Source organism: Astatotilapia calliptera, chromosome 13 (genome assembly GCF_900246225.1).
Source record: "Astatotilapia calliptera chromosome 13, fAstCal1.2, whole genome shotgun sequence".
Classification (NCBI taxonomy): Eukaryota; Metazoa; Chordata; class Actinopteri; order Cichliformes; family Cichlidae; genus Astatotilapia; species Astatotilapia calliptera.
Window position 1 is genome coordinate 21,603,609 of NC_039314.1, and position 20,210 is coordinate 21,623,818.

General features: G+C 39.1%; 1 protein-coding gene and 1 long non-coding RNA gene across 3 annotated transcripts in view; one reads left to right on the forward strand and one right to left on the reverse strand.

Annotated features, from left to right (window-relative positions):
* Window positions 1-20,210, forward strand: part of LOC113035567 (inactive phospholipase D5-like) — a 73,568-nt gene that overhangs the window by 39,562 nt on the left and 13,796 nt on the right. For both annotated transcript variants that reach the window (XM_026191217.1, XM_026191218.1), the window contains one exon: window positions 8,677-8,813. In XM_026191217.1, the coding sequence (XP_026047002.1) occupies window positions 8,677-8,813 (137 nt within the window). The remainder of the gene's footprint in view (window positions 1-8,676; window positions 8,814-20,210) is intronic.
* LOC113035570 (uncharacterized) lies at window positions 10,006-17,657 on the reverse strand. The gene is made up of 3 exons (XR_003274364.1): window positions 17,339-17,657; window positions 13,326-13,512; window positions 10,006-12,053 (listed from the first exon to the last, which is right to left on the reverse strand). It is a non-coding gene; the product is annotated as an uncharacterized LOC113035570 (long non-coding RNA).

Here is a 20,210-nt window from a genome sequence, read left to right on the forward strand (position 1 = left end):
AATGTGATTACTAGATTCATCCATTATGGTGTAATGTGGAGAAAGCGGTGTTAGAGTGATGGAAAAGTACCAAAAATATGTTTCGATCATACAGAGACCATAGTGTCAGTGTTTGTTTGTTTATTTGTTTGTTTGTTTTTGTTTTGGGGAGTTAGATGACCATTATGAATATGCATTACTACTAAAATGGTATTTTCTCACATTTGTATTTCAAGCAGCTTGGCATGTTAAAATTTATGGCTACGTTGATTAAACTGAAGTTCTGTCTCAAAGTCTAGTACATGTGGACTCATTCATTAGGCTACCTAAGAGGTTGCTCAGAGGTTCTCATCAGGACCTCCATCGTGAACTTAAAGTCAGACACTTTAGAGCAGGGGTCCCCAACTCCAGGCCTCAAGGGCCAGTGTCCTGCAGGTTTTAGATCTCACCCTGGGTCATCACACCTGAATCAAATGATTAGTTCATTACCAGCCCTGGAGAACAGCAAGGCATGTTGAGGAGGTAATTTAGCCATTTGAATCAGCTTTGTTGGATCACATCTAAAAACTGCAGGACACTGGCCCTCGAGGCCTGGAGTTGAGGACCCCTGCTTTAGAGGATTGTGGGAATTTAACCAATGCATAGGCCTCAAAGACACACTCTGCATCGGCTGATGATTGCTTTAAAAGTTATCTTGAAGACGAAAGAGAAAATGCACGAGAAGCACAGACAATGGCTGCAGTGGACCCTTGTCATCATTTCGCTCCTCAAAAAACTAACATATTTTTAAATTTTATATTTTATCACTAATTATTGGCTCCACAGTCTAGTGGTTTTCTTATTCGCCTACCAAGTGACAGAAAGACTTGAATAACAGGCCCCATCATGTCTTAAAGTTTCCAAAAGTAGAATGAGATGCAGACCCCCAGCTGTCAGGCCTCCTCCTGTGCAGCTCTAATTTCAGTTAAGACACCTTCACTACTTTAAAAATTATGCTTAAAACTATCCTTTTGGGTAAAGTATATAGTTTGGGCTGAATCAGGTGGCCCAGAACCATCCATCTCTTAGTTCTGCTGCTATAGGCACAGACTGCTGCAGGACTTTTCATGATGCAAGCAGCACTTCGCTCCCCATTTCATTTCTCATGTGCTTATATGCCACTACTGTATGTCATTCATTTTGCATACTTTTTTCCAGTAGTGTTTTATCCTGTTTTGTTTTCTCTCTGTGCTGCTCCCAGCTGGTCACCATAGATGTCTCAGATCATTGGGGTTCTCTCTCTAGGATTGCAGGGTCTTCACCTTGCCAACTGATGGCATATAAATAAAACTGAATTGAAGTGGATAAAAACATAACTGCACATCCTTTGAAATACGTCTGCAGGCTTGTGATGAGCTTTGACTTCTCCCTCCTAACATCCCCACGACATCTGCGGCACTCCAAGCGCTCATTAGACAAATTATACCAGGATTTGTTGTTGATAGCTTTCCCATATTTCTGTTGCAATGGTTTGTATGGTGTAAACTTATCTTCCCCTCTAAGCCACATGGCTCCTTCCTGTCCCCTTCCCTTGACAACAAGGAAACAGTCCTAAGAGGATAATTGGGCCCCTCAAACTTTTCTCTGGCTGTACTGTGGAGAAACTCATTCTGCTTCTCTGTAGGCGCACTTTAAGATTTCCTTAAATGTGCTTCCAAAGCCGCAGGGATCATATGCCTTCACAAACTGTCAGCTTGCTGCATATTTCTAGCGTCTTTCTGCTTTTCTTCAGCATACTATAGTGTGACACTGCAGTACAAAAAAAGTAGGACTTAAGAAAGATAGTGTCTACTTTAGATAACCCCCACACTTTAGTAAAACTTTTTTTACAGCAGAGTTTTTAAAGGTTATAAGATGACTAGAATAAGCCAGTTTTTCAAAAGATAGAAAAGGGCAAACTTTAAACAACTAAGAAGAGCTTTGGCAGATAGTTGCAGGGGGAAAGGACAGGCAGTTTTTTTTAAAACATCTGCCTCTGATCTGCACTTATAAACATCCACCTTCTCTGGCCTTTACTTCTGTGTCTGCATGTGTGTTTGTGCATTCAAAAAGCAGGCAAGGAGACAGTATGAGGTGTAGAGTGTGTTTGTTTTTGTGTGTAGTCTGGCACTGTGCCATCCACCTTGCACGGGCTTTTTTTAGATGGACTCAGGGGAGCTTTTTAAAACATCCAGCGAGCAATTTCATTAAATCATCTTATTTATGATTTTTTTTCCCCCTCAGTCACTCAAGGCTATCTTTGCTTCTGGTATAAGATTGGAATTTTTAAGCCACAAAAACCATCACTGTAAACAGCCAAAAAGCTTCTTGAAAGCGATGACAGAAAAAAAGTCTGTATATTTTAGCTGAAAATTTTGTTTGTGGGATTCGTCTGTTTACAGTTATTGTTTTAGAGATGATACTGGCAGTGTCGGCGCTCAGTTTTCAGTGAAACGGCAATGTGGGAAGTATAGAACAGTGTTTTATCATCAGCTGCTAAATTAACCCGTTTAATCCCACCGGCAACGATTGTTGCCGTTTTAACCCCCTATTACATTAACGAAATTAAGCATATTGTGTGTAGGGGAAGTCTGAGGAGTAAAATGCATGCACTTATTTTGCAGGGAAATTGGGGATTAAATGGGAACCATAAAAATCTTTCCATATTTCACCAGGATTGGATTGCCAGACATTGCTACAGTAAATAGTGTCTGTACCCTGCCTCCCTCTCTGCTTGTTATTTTGTTGCAGATCTATGATGGATATCAATCAGCAGCACGTGTAACACCTGGGGCCAGGTCTGCCTTTAATGTCTTTATAGTTGGTTTGCAGCCACAGCTGCGGTGATGTGGACGCTGTACCAGTCTGTCCTGGTGAAGAGAAAGCTGAGAAGCAAAGTTGTTGAGTTACCGCTCGATGTATGTCGCTACCCTCACCTATGGTCACAAGCTTTGAGTAGTAACCGAAAGAACAAGACCAAAGATATAAGCAGTGGAAATGAGTTTTCTCCAAAGGGTGGCTGACTTCTTCCTTAGAGATAAGCGCTATTTTTAAATAAAATGTATTATTATTATTATTATTATTATTATTATTATAAGGTGAAGACTCCAGTCATTTGAGAATGACCCAGATAAAACCACTACTTCTCTACATTGAAAGGAGCCAGTTGAAGTTGCTTGGCACTCTGACTAGGATGCTTCCTAGGTTGGATGTTCTGGGCATGTCTTACCGAGAAGAGGCCCCGGTGACCCACAACATAAGTGGAGAGATTATATCTCTCGACTGTGTGGCCTGGTAACCCCTCAGCGTTGCCCTGGATAAGCTGGAGGACGTGGCTGGAGAGAAAGAGGTCTGAGGTCTTGTTTGCTGTGGAGGGTTTGTGACATAAATGTTAAAAATAATAAAGGAAATATGTAAAAGTAGGATGTACCCTCACTCTTTTTGAACTCCACATTTTGAGGCCATAAAGGTACAGTAAGCAATTTTAGGGGGTTGCTTAAAACAAAACAAGAATGTTGTGCTTATAAATAAGTACATTGATTAGTGTGTATTTGTGTCTTCCAACAAAATTACTGTGTTCTCAGGAACTATTAAAGCGTAAATCTATTAAAGATCCATAAGAGCAAGCACCAGTTTGTGAATCTGTCATGTTGCCCGGCATCCTGAATACAGGGAGTGCAGAATTATTAGGCAAATGAGTATTTTGTCCACATCATCCTCTTCATGCATGTTGTCTTACTCCAAGCTGTATAGGCTCGAAAGCCTACTACCAATTAAGCATATTAGGTGATGTGCATCTCTGTAATGAGAAGGGGTGTGGTCTAATGACATCAACACCCTATATCAGGTGTGCATAATTATTAGGCAACGTCCTTTCCTTTGGCAAAATGGGTCAAAAGAAGGACTTGACAGGCTCAGAAAAGTCAAAAATAGTGAGATATCTTGCAGAGGGATGCAGCAGTCTCAAAATTGCAAAGCTTCTGAAGCGTGATCATCGAACAATCAAGCGTTTCATTCAAAATAGTCAACAGGGTCGCAAGAAGCGTGTGGAAAAACCAAGGCGCAAAATAACTGCCCATGAACTGAGAAAAGTCAAGCGTGCAGCTGCCAAGATGCCACTTGCCACCAGTTTGGCCATATTTCAGAGCTGCAACATCACTGGAGTGCCCAAAAGCACAAGGTGTGCAATACTCAGAGACATGGCCAAGGTAAGACAGGCTGAAAGACGACCACCACTGAACAAGACACACAAGCTGAAACGTCAAGACTGGGCCAAGAAATATCTCAAGACTGGTTTTTCTAAGGTTTTATGGACTGATGAAATGAGAGTGAGTCTTGATGGGCCAGATGGATGGGCCCGTGGCTGGATTGGTAAAGGGCAGAGAGCTCCAGTCCGACTCAGACGCCAGCAAGGTGGAGGTGGAGTACTGGTTTGGGCTGGTATCATCAAAGATGAGCTTGTGGGGCCTTTTCGGGTTGAGGATGGAGTCAAGCTCAACTCCCAGTCCTACTGCCAGTTTCTGGAAGACACCTTCTTCAAGCAGTGGTACAGGAAGAGGTCTGCATCCTTCAAGAAAAACATGATTTTCATGCAGGACAATGCTCCATCACACGGGTCCAAGTACTCCACAGCGTGGCTGGCAAGAAAGGGCATAAAAGAAGAAAAACTAATGACATGGCCTCCTTGTTCACCTGATCTGAACCCCATTGAGAACCTGTGGTCCATCATCAAATGTGAGATTTACAAGGAGGGAAAACAGTACACCTCTCTGAACAGTGTCTGGGAGGCTGTGGTTGCTGCTGCACACAATGTTGATGGTGAACAGATCAAAACACTGACAGAATCCATGGATGGCAGGCTTTTGAGTGTCCTTGCAAAGAAAGGTGGCTATATTGGTCGCTGATTTGTTTTTGTTTTGTTTTTGAATGTCAGAAATGTATATTTGTGAATGTGGAGATGTTATATTGGTTTCACTGGTAAAAATAAATAATTGAAATGGGTATATATTTGTTTTTTGTTAAGTTGCCTAATAATTATGCACAGTAATAGTCACCTGCACACACAGATATCCCCCTAAAATAGCTCAAACTAAAAACAAACTAAAAACTACTTCCAAAAACATTTAGCTTTGATATTAATGAGATTTTTGGGTTCATTGAGAACATGGTTGTTGTTCAATAATAAAATTATTCCTCAAAACTACAACTTGCCTAATAATTCTGCACTCCCTGTACAGTAGTTGAGATGAATTATGTATTTGAACTGATCGGATTCAGTTGACTGAAATCTGCAATTTACTGACATCTAGTGGTGAGATTTTACACACTGTACCTTTAATGTTAGTATTTTGGCAGTCACCATTGCCTTAGTGTTGGGACAGAAGTTATATTTAGACCAGAATATGGACTGCTAATGTTTTTGCTATTGCCGCTCCTAGACTCTGGAATAACCTCCCGGATGATGTCCATACCTCTGAATCTATTCAAGCATTTAAATCGCGCTTAAAAACCCACCTGTTTAATTTAGCCTTTGAAGCACATTAGTTTGACTGTCACCTGGCTTGCACTACACTATGTTATTGTCATTATAATTGTAATTGTACTATTTGTCCCTTGTTTCTGCCTACATTGCGGTTATATTGTGAAGCAATTTGATGTACATTGGGCTTTTAAAATGTGCTATAGAAATAAATTTGATTTGATGATTTGATTTGATTCCATTAAGGATTGTTTAGTGAGCTGCATCCCAAAGACATAGATACAAGCTGATTAGTACTAAGTATCAGACTAATACTACTAACACTGCACTCACAAATTGAAGCACAAACTAGCAATTATTTTGTTCACATTTTTTGATAATTGCATTAAAGTTTTCTTTATTTGTCTAGCTAATGCTGCTACTTCCTATGATTTAAGGAGCACTGACTTCTAGCTGTGCTCCAGTGCCAGGTAACATGGTCCCTTGTGAGCACTAACGTGACCTTTTCATATCACTGCTATCAGGCACAAACACAACCAATCACATGTGATTGGAGGTTCAGCAATTAAGTTAATCTCCTTGCTTCATCTTCTTTGTCCGGTCAGTCTAAGATGTAAACTGATTGCATTATGGTTTAAATGGAACATGTACGGTGTAATATATCTCATCCACCAGTGGAAAACGCCATTCCTATGGCAGACATCAGCGCAGACAGATAGTTGTGTGAGAATGAGAGTGTGAAGCTGAATATCCCAGCTAGTGTGTCTTTGCTTCTCTGGGAATGCTCCATTGACTGGCTCAAAGATTAATTTAATTCCCACATTGAGGACCTGTGGGCATTCATCTCTCTAGCTACAATAAACACACTACAGCAACCAAAGCTATGTGTTTGTGTGGCTCGCAGAGGTTGATGGTCTGTGATATAACATTTCTCTTTGTAGACAGAGAGTTTAGCTGACTGTGCTAGTGATCTGCTGTGCAAGTGTTCAAGGGTAATTAATTTGGGCTCTTCTGGCTGGTTTCTCGGAATCAGGATGCATTTATTATTATTTTACAAATAACTATGGCAGTTCTCTGTAAATGAGTCAGTACCTTGAGACTACAATAGAAACATAATGTCCCATTTACTGCTTGTTGGTTGTAAAGTTGATTAAAATCTTTAACATACTGATATAAATATTTGAATATTTTTTCTTCACTGACTAGTAGAGCGTTGTAATATGATTTCAAGCAAAAATCAATACAGTTCTATATTTCATTTTTGTATCGTGAATTATTTTCTTCAATATCACTAAAACTTTTACAGAGTTACACACTATAAGAAGTTGGAAACATGTACAGTATGCCTACTAGCCACATGATTACATATGTATCTCTAGACATCTATAGTCAAGTTTTTATAGGAATCTATGCAGGTTAAGCGGCATAGATATAAATGTTGTTTCATTAGGAATTAAGGGGCTAAACAGCAGCAGTGGTGCTAATCAGTTGCACTTAATTAACTGATTATCAGCAGATGTGACCCCCAGCGCCAGTCGTTGCTGGAGGTTTGCTTATAAAGACAAACATTTAGGCAGGTTGTTGGTCTGAACCATTCGGGTGTGTGTCAACACCATCTTCCCAGGGACGTCCCAGTAAATTCACCCTAAGCTCAGACCGTGCAATGATCAGAGAAATTGCAGAAACCCAAGAGCTCAGAGTCCACAAGCCTCAATTAGCATGTTAAATGTTAAAGTTTATAAAAATACATTTAGAAAAAGAATGAACAAGTATGGCTTGTTTGGAGGGGTCCCCGGGACCTCTTCTCTCTAGCATCCAAAGTGGATACTAAACGTTTTGCTAAAATCCACAGCACAGTTGTTATGCATTTGCTTTTTTGTTTAGTTTTGTTCTATTTTTTGAGGAGAAAAAAGAAACTTGAACCACCTTCAGCAGGTTTTTGAAAAACAAACAAACAAACAAACAAAGGCTTAAGAAGACAGCAAATGAACGTGATGTAGGAACTTTTGAGCCGATATAGAAAACTACGTGTATGTTGACTACAACTATTGTATTTTACATATGTGTCATATTTAATTTCATTTCACTGGTCTGAAATGGTCTTAAAGGTCTTTTCTATTATCATTTTTTAAGCTTGTGCAATATTTGGCCTAAATAGTTTTCTTCTATAGATCCATCATAATCACCAGAACCACACACATTTCTAAGTCATCTTGGCTTTCACTGCACGTTAAATGCAGAGGTGACATCGTATTTAATATGATGCTGTGAAAATGTGTTGAATTAAACAAAAATGCTTTGTGGCATATAAAGACACAAAATACAAGATACGTTTACCATGACCTCTGAGCTGGTACTATGTAATTTCCTCTATTCCTGGGGGTCATGCAATTTTAGATCTTGTATGTTTAAACAACAGCAAATGGAACAAATCTGGTTATAATTATTTATACATTTTATCCCATTTCTGGTGTGTTTATCTTCAGGAGGTAAACAGAAAACTGTACAGTTATTTTGCTACTGCCGGGTCTTTCAAAGGTCGACAAATCCCCAAGGAAATATTCTTAGTAAGAAACTTTTCCTCCTCCTGTCAACAATAATGGATAGTGTTCTTTTTTCAGAGTAGATTTGCACCCAGAGGGGCTGTTTGGCTGATGAGGTAGAGATATTGCATTTCCTTTCACACTGTAATTGGTCAGCAATGCATGGGACAAAATTACATTTTGGCTTTGTGATTTCTCCAAAGGGCTGATTAATATTAACAAGCAAAACAGATTCTTTGATGTCAAACTTCATATTTGCATGTTGCACAGTTCAGGTGACCTTTATTTTCTTCTGAGTTATATCGGATGTTGAAATTCATGAGACCATAAATATTACCAAAAAGAAATTTAAAAAATTAGAGACAGCGAGAGAAACAAAACCACCTCCTTGTATATCTTTTGTTCTTTTCTTCTCATTCCTGTTTCTCGATTATATGAAAGTCAGAACTTCCGAGGTCATACTTCTTACATGTTGGTGTTCAATTCTCCTCTATCATCCAGTGACCCGCTGAGCTGGGCATTAAATCACTTCTGTCAGCCAGACGGCTAATAGGAGCCAAGGTTGAAGAACTTTGGCTGTGTTTCTGCAGTAGCGATGAAGAGCAGAAAATGTGTCTTTATAATTTAAGTGTTGTTGTTTTTTATTCTTTCTTGCAGTCTCAGCAGAAGTGCATTGTGATCTTTGCCTTGGTGTGCTGCTTTGCTGTATTGGTGGCCTTGATTTTCTCTGCCGTGGACATCTGGGGTGAAGACGAGGACGGGATCACAGAGGAGAACTGTAGCAAGGATTGCAGGTGAACACTGCTGATCTGTAAACACACAGCTGTAGAACACCCAGAGTGGTTTCCAAACTTTCTGCCTCATCACAAGTTAAAAGCTAAAGCTGATTTTTTTTTCTTTATTAGAATTGCAAGAAAATTATTTGCAAGAGGTCTGAAAAATTGGAGAAACTAAAAAAAAATTAGGCTGAGAAACACTGCATTCTTTTATGTTGTGAATTATATCAGTAGTTTTTCATAATTATCACATTTTGACCCTTTTGACTTTTTGTCATAAGACCTTCAAGCATTTTTCCTTTCGCCTGTACTTCTCATTGTGTTTGTTCTATTGTATTACATTTCCCATTAGTCAATTATAATGGAAATCTGGTTTAAATTGATAATAAATAGATTTACAGAATTTAAAAGTTACATCAGTTTCCAATGTTTCCACTGATATCTATCTGTGCTGCATCAGCAAGGGTATAGATATCATAGTCGGGAAGTTTATTTATGTTTTAAAATTCAGTATGTGCACTGTTGACAGCATTGTAAGGTCACAGGATCTACAGTGAGCTCACAAATCAGGAATAAAGGCTTGCTGCAGCAAGTCCTACAGCCCTGAAATGACGTAGCATTTTTCACTTGTGATTCCCTCATCACAGAGTCAACAGGTTTTTAGGGTTGGGGTTCTAATTTTTTAAGGGCTTTTGATTGGATGCCTGAAATGAGCTCTGTATTTACACAAGCTTCAGAAAGATTAAAAAACAAACAAACAAACAAACATCTGCAACAAAACACAAAAGTAAATGCCGCTCTCCTGAACTTTGAAGCTTTTATGATATTTGGTAACAAGTAACTAAACAAGTCAACAGAAGTCAAGGACGTGGTCCAGGCTACTCAAAGCATCATGCCAAACACAGAAGTTTAGTGGTGGAGATCAAATTAAATCAATTAAAACATTTTATGATGATCATCAAAAAATGTAAACGTGGCATTTTTGTTTATTTCCCACTGAGCTTATTTTCTGATGTAGTCAAGGCGACTTACAAATTAGCATTTGAAATCAAATAAAAAGTAATATAAAAATAATACAATAAAATAAAAGTCCCTGTGACATTCTACGCTGATATCACCAGGTGGCAGATGGAAATAACACACACAAAAAGAAACCTCAGAGCTGAATAAAATTTAACAAGCTGTAGTTTGAAAATGAGACATACAGTGATTCCTCTGTTTTTACAGGGTTTAATGTGGATAGCACCAAAATGCTGTACACTGCAGGCAGACTTTCAAACTAAAGAAGCATCAAAATCAAAAGTATCAAAATGGTCAATAGAAGTTTAACGAGACAAATGTGAAGACAACTGGAGGGAGACAAACAGCAAGCAAAACTAACACCGGACAAAATGAAACAAGAAATACAGACATTAATACTAACACTTAACAAGTAGGAGACAAGCGAATCCAAAGGAAAAATACTGAACACGGGTTCAAGAAGACTCATGAAGACAAAAAAAGACAAGACCAAAGAAGAAACAGATGGAGGATGAGTGAAGGAACTTCAGCTACTAATAACAGAAACAAAGCCATGAAGCAAAACAGGAATGAAATCATCCAAGATGGCACGGGAATTAAAAATAATAAATAAATGGAATAAATAAATAAATAAATAAATAAATAAATAAATAATACAAATCAAAGCTCCAAACACCTGGAAATCAAAACCCAAGCAGCAGCTGAGACTCAAATAAGTAAGTGATTCAAAACTAGAGATCACTGAGATGTTTAGATGCAAGTAGACGTGCGAGATATAAGAAGAAGCAGTTAAGTACAACAAAGGAGCGAAGCATTTACTAAGAAATGAATATCTTTTGAGACTTCGGTTGACATGAGTTAAGTAGCTTCTCTTTTGCTTGTCTGGGCCTTGGCAACTGTAATAACCAACTGTCTGGAATTGTTTGCATTATAAGTGAGTTGACTGTTGCCTAAAGCACCAGAACATAACAAATGTCTATTCACTCCCCCACGGGTGTGAAATGATGACCAGGCTGTGCCTACAGTTAATTTAAACCAGACTTTAGCAAGTTTCTACAGTCTGTTCCAAGTTTTAAGATTATAGATCCCTAGACAAAAAAAGTGTAAAAGCCACTGCAGCACATCCTTGTAGTCCAGAGTAAAAATGGCTGATCAGCAGGCATCCAGCTGATACAGCAGTCCTGTTCTCCTGCTCGCCACTTCGTACTGGTTCCTCTCCATTAAACTCTTATTATTCAATTTAACATTCAGTCTTGAATTACTTCCTTCTTCTCTCTTTAAGTCTGTGTCCATTTACTCTCTCCCTCCTCTTCCTCCAATCAGCTATTAACAAGCCTTTAGAGAACTCTATCGGGCATCTATCTCTTCCACTCAAGGCTGAAAGTGTAGTCCCAACTTGTAAAGACAAATTGGACTCCCCTTCTCCTCTGAAGGGCCCCTAAAGCTAGTGGGTAGAATGAGAGATAAATATAAGGCCAGTGCAATGATTGAGGGACGGTGATCCAGGTGGAGGGAGAAAAAGAAAAAGTTATCAGGGTAGACTTGGAGCTTGAATCAGTGAGACACGAACAGATGTTGTTTGCTTGGCAGGCAAATTCCAGAAATGTGTGCTGTCAGACTTCTACGCGTGCACTGTTATTCACTTTGCATGAGCTTAGCGATGACGCTTTGACTGTGACATGCATCATTTTAAAGGACTACGAGATGTAATTAATGATTTCATAAAGCGATTTGCTCAAAGCAAGTCCCAATGCAAGGTCTGAAACATGATAAATCACTGTGAGTTTGACACATTCGTAATGGGGTTGCGGTGAGATTTGCTCATGCAAGCCCTTTACATTTCTAAAGCGAATTCATCAAAGCAAATGCATCTACGGCTCATACTTGCATGTCTTATATGGAAGGTTCACACTCTGAAAACGATCTAGTGATTAACTTAAAAAATGAAACTACTGAACAATCGAACAGAGCCAGGCAACCTCGATGCTGTGTAGCCATTACTCTCCTTTAACTAAAAACCCCCTTTGAGCTTCTAAATAACATGTCAGCAGCTTTTATTTGTGATGTTGTAATTTTGACTTGTCAGCTGTTTGTTTTGTTATGTAGATTTCCTTTTAATCTGCTTTGGCCTCCATCATGAATGATGCTAATTCTTGCATCCAAAGAACAGGGTGGGATGAGATGGGAGTTGCTGCCACTCTGTGTCCTCGCTGACGCAGATAGTTGCTTCATGTTTTCCTGGCAGTATAATCAAACACATAATTAATTTGATTTATACTACCTCTTCCGATGATAAACAGTGTAATCTACAACTGCACTGAAGCTTGAAGCCTCTTAGGTATACAACAATGTGCACGTGTGTTGCTTTGTTGTTGGAACAAAGTGGGAGCATTAATTTTCCTCTCATCTCATCGCATTCAAATGCGGGTCTGATCCATCCCTGGTGTACGTCTATAATTGCTTCACGTAAGACAGCTAATAAGGAGGTTAGTATTGATCCATCAGCTACTGTGGAAATGCAGAAAGTACGCTTGAAGAACCACGCTTGCCTCATCCCTAAAATCAGACGCGTTTCAGATATCATTTACAGATAATCTGAATATGATGTATGGATCTAACAACATGGCATCGCCCATTGGTTTGAGGAGAGGACTAACACTTTTTTAGCTAAGGCTCTCAGGCTCGGTTAGCCATAAACTGTACTATAAATGCAATTCACAAAATCAAAATCATCTGTACTAAAGTTGTTATGAAGATAGAAACTACCCATAGAGGCCAAAAACATTTTGTACCTTACTAAAAACACAGTTTTCAAAACGTGCCATTTTAACATCAGAGTCTGTGGGGACTGACTCACTTTGAGACAGCCTCAAGCAGCCATGAGAATAAGTGTAACTTTCGGCATTTCCACACTGGCTTCATATTTCAAACCTCTCTGAAATATGAAGCCTTGAACAGACAAAGATTAAAAAGGTCACCATGAAGACAGATTAAATGGTGCATCATGGTGTGTAAAGGAGTACATCATATAGATCTCGTTTAAAGTTCATATATTGCAAACTGCTTAAAAGTCAATTAATTAAAAGTTTATTAATATAAATAAAAAATACATTTAAAATTCATTACTAAATGGAATCAGCTCAGTTTTAATTTCTTTTTAAAGTCCATGTCTAAGTTCTTAAATAAGCTGATTTAATGAATTTGAGAATTGGCATGCTCAAGCAACATCAAGTCCACAAAGTCTTGGTTTTAGCATGAAGTCTTTCAAGTCTGCTAGTTTCTATATCTCAATGCAACTGCCTCTAAAGTAGCTGCTGTCCAAACAACTAATTATTTGGGACTTTGGGAAAGTTAAATAGCGTGTACTTTCTGTGCACAGGAAAACTGTGAGTAACCATTTGAAACAATGGCAGATATACTGCCAATATACCGGTATATGGATATCCATTTTCAATTGGATCAGATTGGCTACTGTGATTGTTAATGTTAAGAAAACAGAGGAAAGCTCACTGGAAGCATCTTGGCAGCTGGGTTTCAGGTAGTAGGTTGAGTTGTCTACAAATCAAAGATTTGACTTGTCATGAAGTGCAGTTTGCAGATGTACATACAGCCTTCTTAGACCAAGACAACAGGGACACAGGAAGTAAAATGAGGCTCTAAATAGACATGGGAGGTAATCGGGGAGAGTGGAAACAACCTGTTAACAGAGCACAGAAGAAACTAATTAAGATAATAATTGAAAACTACTGACAAGGCACCAGAAATAGAGGACTAACAAAATAAAACAGGAAATAAAAGCAAGACACCCTAACAAGATGCTAGAGAGAATAAAACTCCCCAAAATAACATTAAAACCGACAGATCGTGACATGATGGTAAACGTAGCTATCAAGTCAGCACAGAAAGGAACACTCAGGGTTTGTGGGTCACTGACTTACTAGTTTGAGGTAAAAAATAAGAGGGGAGCAATTTATTGTTACCTGCTGACAATTCCTGACATGACCCAAACCATTAAAACACTTCAGATTTCCCTCTGGGCAAAGCTGGAAGAGGATGCAGTGAACCACGCAAAAGAGATGTAGAGCAGCAAGACAGAAAACTGATAAAAATATAAGCTATTTTGTTTTCATTTCTTGTGCCACACATACTATACTATTTACCAAAGACATTAGCATCCATTTGAATTAAAATGTACACCAGAATAAAGAGTTTCAAGTATCATGTCCACTTTATCATTGCAAAGTCTTATCAGTTAAACACTAGCAAGCAAGCAACTTGTATTTAATTGGTGTTGCTATTTAGTATATAACAATATAAGAGGCAGTTTGTGTTGTGTGGCTTAATCGAGTGAAAACTGAATGATAACCTTTTTCAGCTCAAACCAGATTACGTTTAAACTTTCAGTGCTGCTCCTGCCTCCAGGGCACAAAATGCAGCGCTCAGCACAAATGGATTATCAGACATCAAAAACCTTAAATAGACCCTCGTCCCCAAAAATGAAAGGCTGAGCTAATTAAAAAATTACCTGAACCAATCAGCAACCAGTATCTGAAACACACAGGTATAAAATAAAGCTAGGTAGTAATTAGGCCAAACTGGCAATCAGTCCAGATCATTTTAGGTATGAAAAAGCATTTACTTTGTTTGTCTTTTTATTTTTTATTTTTTGCACATTTATCACACTTATGTTTCAGGTCATCAAACAAATGTTAATACTAGACAAATATACCACAAATTAATTCAAAATGCAGTTTTAAAATTATTATTTAACATTTAAAGTCTATCCAAACTTTTCTAGCCCTGTGTAAAAAATAAAAGTAATTGAACGTAATAACTGGTTGTGCCACCAAGTTTTTGTAATAACTGGGAATGAGTCTTTCAACATCTCTGCCAAGAACATTTAGCTCACTCCTCTTTGCAGCATTGTTTTAATTCATCCACACTGCAGGGTTTTTGAATATGAATAGTCTGTTTAAGGTCACACCAAAGCAAGTCAATACGATTTCATCCCAGACTTTGACTAGACCATTCCAAAACCTTCATTTTGTTTTGTTTTTTAGCCATTTGGGGATGGGTTTACTGGTATGTTTTGGATCATTGTCTTGCTGCATAAACCAAGTGAGCTTGAGCTTCAGGGCACAAACTAATGGCCCAAAAATGTCCTTCAGGATTTTCTGGTAGAGAACAAAATTCATCCATCAGTCAAACAAATCATTCAGGTCCTGAAGCAGCAAAGCGTCCCCAGGTCTGGCTGTAATCCGGCCTGTGTGTGGTTAATGAAATTGAACTCTGTTTTCCAAAAAATTGGATTAATCACAGTTAATTCATGATTTAACAAGGGGGACAATTACTTGGGGTAGAAGCAGGTTTGGATAACTTTTTTCTTTTAATAAAGTAATTCATCATTTAAAAAGGGTGTTTTGTATTTACTTGGCTTATCTTGTATAATATTAGAAAAACATTAACATGTAAACTTGTTAGTGTGACAAAAAAAAACAACTAAGAAATCAGGAAGGGAGCACTGTAAATTTAAATAAACATCCTAGCTGTGTTTACTGTGACAGGAGCGCTTTGGTTGTACCTGGTGAAAATAAAATGAACATCATGCAGGGAGCAGAGCAGCAGCAGCAGCTTCTGTGATACCCATATTAATGTCCTCGCTGCTGTGCACCCACTGCTCAGGGCAGCTCGTGAGAGGGTGGATAATTTATATCAGATGTCAGGAATGACTCGGGCACACTGAGGTATATCAACATGCTCTTGCTATAGGTGTGGATCAGCGGGCACCTGCTGATAAAAGCATTTGCATGTAACAGATTTTATTACATACATTATGCCGACGTACGATGTATCCACTTTTTACTGTGCTGTATCTTTAACATGTGAAGATGCCAGTCTCAGCTCTGGCAGCCCTGTAACAGTGTGAAATGTATTCTTATGTTCAGCCCTTGTGGAGCAAAACATCGGGAAGGAGAGCATAATTTTAAGAGAATACGTTTTAGTGATCTAACTGCTCTCGCTTACAGCACTGAAACTGGAAATCCATTATCATTCAGAGTGTGAGATTTTACATTCAGACACCCTCGTTCTTCTTTCTGTGTCACTGCCTCGTGTATGCACACACACACTGTGAAGTTTACACCACTTAGGTATTGGCTGCTTGAGCTGAATCACACTCACAAGTGCACAGATGGGTAACAAAGGAGGGAACCAGCCGTGGACAACACAGACTGCATAAATCAATGAATCCTCTGCCGGAAGACACAACCGCTGCCTCTCTGCTTCCCTCACTTTTAATACCAAATCCTGTCTCGTTGTTTAAACTGGTCAGAGTGATTATTCATCATATCTCACAGCCACTAAAGTGGACTGAGAGGATTCCTTTCAGAATGAGATTACCCCTGTTCTTCCTCAATCTGTTTTCCTATCCATCTTTGTTTTCCTCATTGTGAGGTGTTTACTGCAGCTGTCCTAGTTTTTGCTGTCAATTTAGGACAAAGAGGGATACTCTACGTACACTGCGAGGTGCAACGCTGTATAATTTAATCACAGTTCCCTATATTCCTTTTCCAGTTCACTCACTCTCAGTGTCGAGTCCTCGAGCTCCGTGCATGGCAGAGCACAGAATACACATCGAATGAAATCCCTCAAAAGAAACTCAGCAAGTGCCACTGGTGTTGCTCTGCTTTATTAAACATTAACAGTTTTTCTCCATGTGGTGATATCAGCATGTCGAGGGAACGAATCCTACTGTTTGACCACTGTCAACTTTCCAAAACCCTGACTTTGTTTTATTTTAGCCAGGAATACATTTTCAAGCTGTGAACTGCAAACTGGCCTCTCGGTGTGATGCCACTACATTATCACCTGCAGCTCATACTCCCACCAGCATGCCCTTGAGTCCAGCTCCCGAGCTGTCACTTTTTTGCTGACCCTGTGTTCTGACTACTCTACATGCAGGCAGACATTTGAAAAACAAAAAGGTTAAATTAGGCTTTTGTTGTGCCCTTAAACAGGGGAAATAGTGAGGAGAGGTGAAAGAACGGCACAGACACGCAGCTCTCACTCTCACTCGTCTGTATTGAGTTTCAGAAGCAATACAACCAAAACAATATTCTTATGGATGCACTCAGTCTCAGGACAACTGTATCCAAACTAAGTCACTATTGTTCGCTGCATTAGCTGATGAGAATACTTTAGATAACATGAACTGTAGCATTAGACAAAAACATCTTTTTAACTCGCACATGTTAGCTGACACAGTCACTAACTTTTCACAGCAATGAAATAATACTTTAAGTACTGCATGTCTTTCAGTAGTTAACTTATACAGATCGTAACAGAAAAATCTTCACACAATATGGCGGAGTAATAGCGAAAACTAGCATACGCAGCAACAGAGATTAACTGGAACTTCTCAGCAAAATAGTCCGCAATTCACATCTTCCGCCACAATGAACAATGATAACAATGTAATAATCAACAGTAACACACATTTATACAGATTTGTGCATGACAGTTACCTTAAACAGGGGAAATAGTGAGGAGAGGTGAAAGAACGGCACAGACACGCAGCTCTCACTCTCACTCGTCTGTATTGAGTGAAGGAGGAAGCGCGCGAACCCACCTACTGGAGCCCTGAGGCATTAACAATGGATCGACGCACAATCAACCCAGGCAAAACTTTCACTGCTTATCTCCCTCTATATTCCCACTGCATATTCTATTCGAAAACAGTCAAAGCAACAAATAAAACATTAATAAGGGCATCACATGAAATATAAGGAACAGAGATGTACAACTTCAAAACTAATCAAATTTATGATCCACCACACTTTAACAGAACAAATGATCGCGAATGGACAGGGAAACAATAATTAACTTTATCTGCTACAGTCCAAAATGAAACTAGATGAATGTAAATATGGAAAAGAGCAATAGTGATCTTTTATTTAATATTGCTGTTAGTGATTCTTTACATTCTACAGTTTTAAAAATATGTAGCCTATAAACGAACTAATTTTAAAAATATATATATATTTCCACAGTTAAAATGTATCCATTTGGCATGAATTAGATTAATTTACACAAATACAGGTAAGAGTGAAAGTGGCGACTTAGCTTCAGGTACTCAAAGTAGGTCTATGTATACTAATCAGTTTGTTTTTCTGCACTTTGCATTGTTGGTTAGTAGAAATAATTTGAAAAGGTGAATAGCTTTTCATTTTGTAATTCTGTAATAATAAATGCAATACAAACAATGCTACAAAAACTTTGCATGTCAATAATAAAGTGTTACTCTAATGAAATGCAAAGTATTAGATACTCAGAGATTACTGCAGAGTCGTGTATTATATTACAGCATTACATCATTACAATATATTATTTACATCCTCTTAGTAATATTGATAAGCTGGTTTATACTTAATATTCGGCTTCAGCTTTATTATAAAGCTTATACAGATGTTTTTTGTGTAATAATCACTCAAAAACAGCAACCTTTATTATCACACATTCTTTTTGAGTCACAAGTCACTGTATTCTATTTTAAACCATTCTGCTCCGCTCTAATAACCCTGTTCCACCAGTGCCAGCGCTCAATCTACAGCCGATTTCATGCATTTCCACTCAAAAAAGACTGGTAGCTGTGATGAAAAGCTTGTAACATCAAGGCGACACCAAACTGCCAGACCCAACCACTCACAGTTGCTCTGGGAAAGACTACCATAAGAAATTTACCAATGATTGGCACATGCACCACATAGTAACAGTACATAACAACTGGTATTAAAAACTAGCAAAAATGTGGGTTGTTTGTCAAAAGGCAGAAAAGCAAAACTGGCTTTGCAGCATTAGTGGATAGAAGGTGCAACAATTAGCCTAAAATAAAACAGTCAAACAAAAAAAGGAATAAATTTCTTATCTTGCCCAAAATAAAATGAATCAATAAATGTGTCATTAATGTTAATCTTTTCATTCCATCAACCTTTTCATGAGAGAATAGAGATAAAGCTCTGCACTCGTTTTAAATGTTTACAGTTTTGTTGTTGTTGTTCTTTTTACCAGCAAATGTGCTACTTTTAAATTCCACTACACCACTTTTCAGGATACACTGTATGTCATATGAGCTTTTATCATGTTATTTTACTCAAAGGAGCAAAGAAAAGCGTCTGGACTTCTTTAAGTTACTTGAAGACGTTTCACCTCTCATCCGAGAAGCTTCTTCAGTTCTAAGGTCAAATGGTGGAGAGTCCCAGATATAAACCTAATGGGAGTATCCCCCCACAGAGGGGCAAAAGGACCCCCTGATGATCCTCTAATCGCCTGAGCCAAGGTGTGAAATTGGGTGTGGGACCCAATCAGCCAGGGTTTCGGGTGAGTTCATTGTGAAACCTGGCCCCACCTTATCATGCGAATTCCTGAGGTCAGATGGCCCAGGATGTGAGTGGGCGTTAAGGCGTCTGGGAAGGGATCTCAAAACTGGATTATAGATGGCAGACAGTTGGTGTGGTAAACCACCGCCTCTGTTCAAAGATGGTCACTCACAGTGGACATAGATGGCTTCTTTCACTCCTCTTTCAAACCATCTGTCCTCTCTGTCCAAAATGTGAACATTGGCATCCTCGAAAGAGTGTCCTTTGACCTTTAGATGCAGATGGACTGCTGAGTCTTGTCCTGTGGCGGTGGTTCTTCTGTGTTGTGCCATGCGCTTGTGAAGTGGCTGTTTGGTCTCTCCAATGTAGAGGTCTGGGCATTCCTCGCTGCACTGTACAGCGTACACCACATTGTTAAGTCGTGTTTTGGCGTTTTGTCTTTCGGGTGAACCAGTTTTTGTCTGAGTGTGTTGCTGGGTCTGAAATGCACCGGGATGTCGTGCTTGGAGAAAACTCTCCTGAGTTTTTCTGATACACCGGCTACATAGGGGATGACAATGTTGTTGCGTCTGTCCTTCTTATCCTCCCTCGCTGGTGTCTGATCAGACACAGTTGAAGATCAGACACACCCAGTTTCACACCTTGGCTCAGGCGATTAGAGGATCATCAGGGGGTCCTTTTACCCCTCTGTGGGGGGATACTCCCACTAGGTTTATATCTGGGACTCTCCACCATTTGACCTTTGAACTGAAGAAGCTTCTCGGATGAGAGGTGAAACGTCTTCAAGTAACTTAAAGAAGTCCAGACGCTTTTCTTTGCAAGCTCCTTTGACTACGATGACCTGGGATGACTGAGAACCTTCACAGACATCATGTTATTTTACACTTTTCTGTTTCCACTGTGAATGGAGGCACTCATAAAAATAACAAGATTGGCATTGGTGCCTTAGAGAGTAGAGGAATTGTTTCTCAGCTGCAGTGTCAGCAGTTTGAGCCCTGGTCCTGGCCTCTGTGGTTATTGA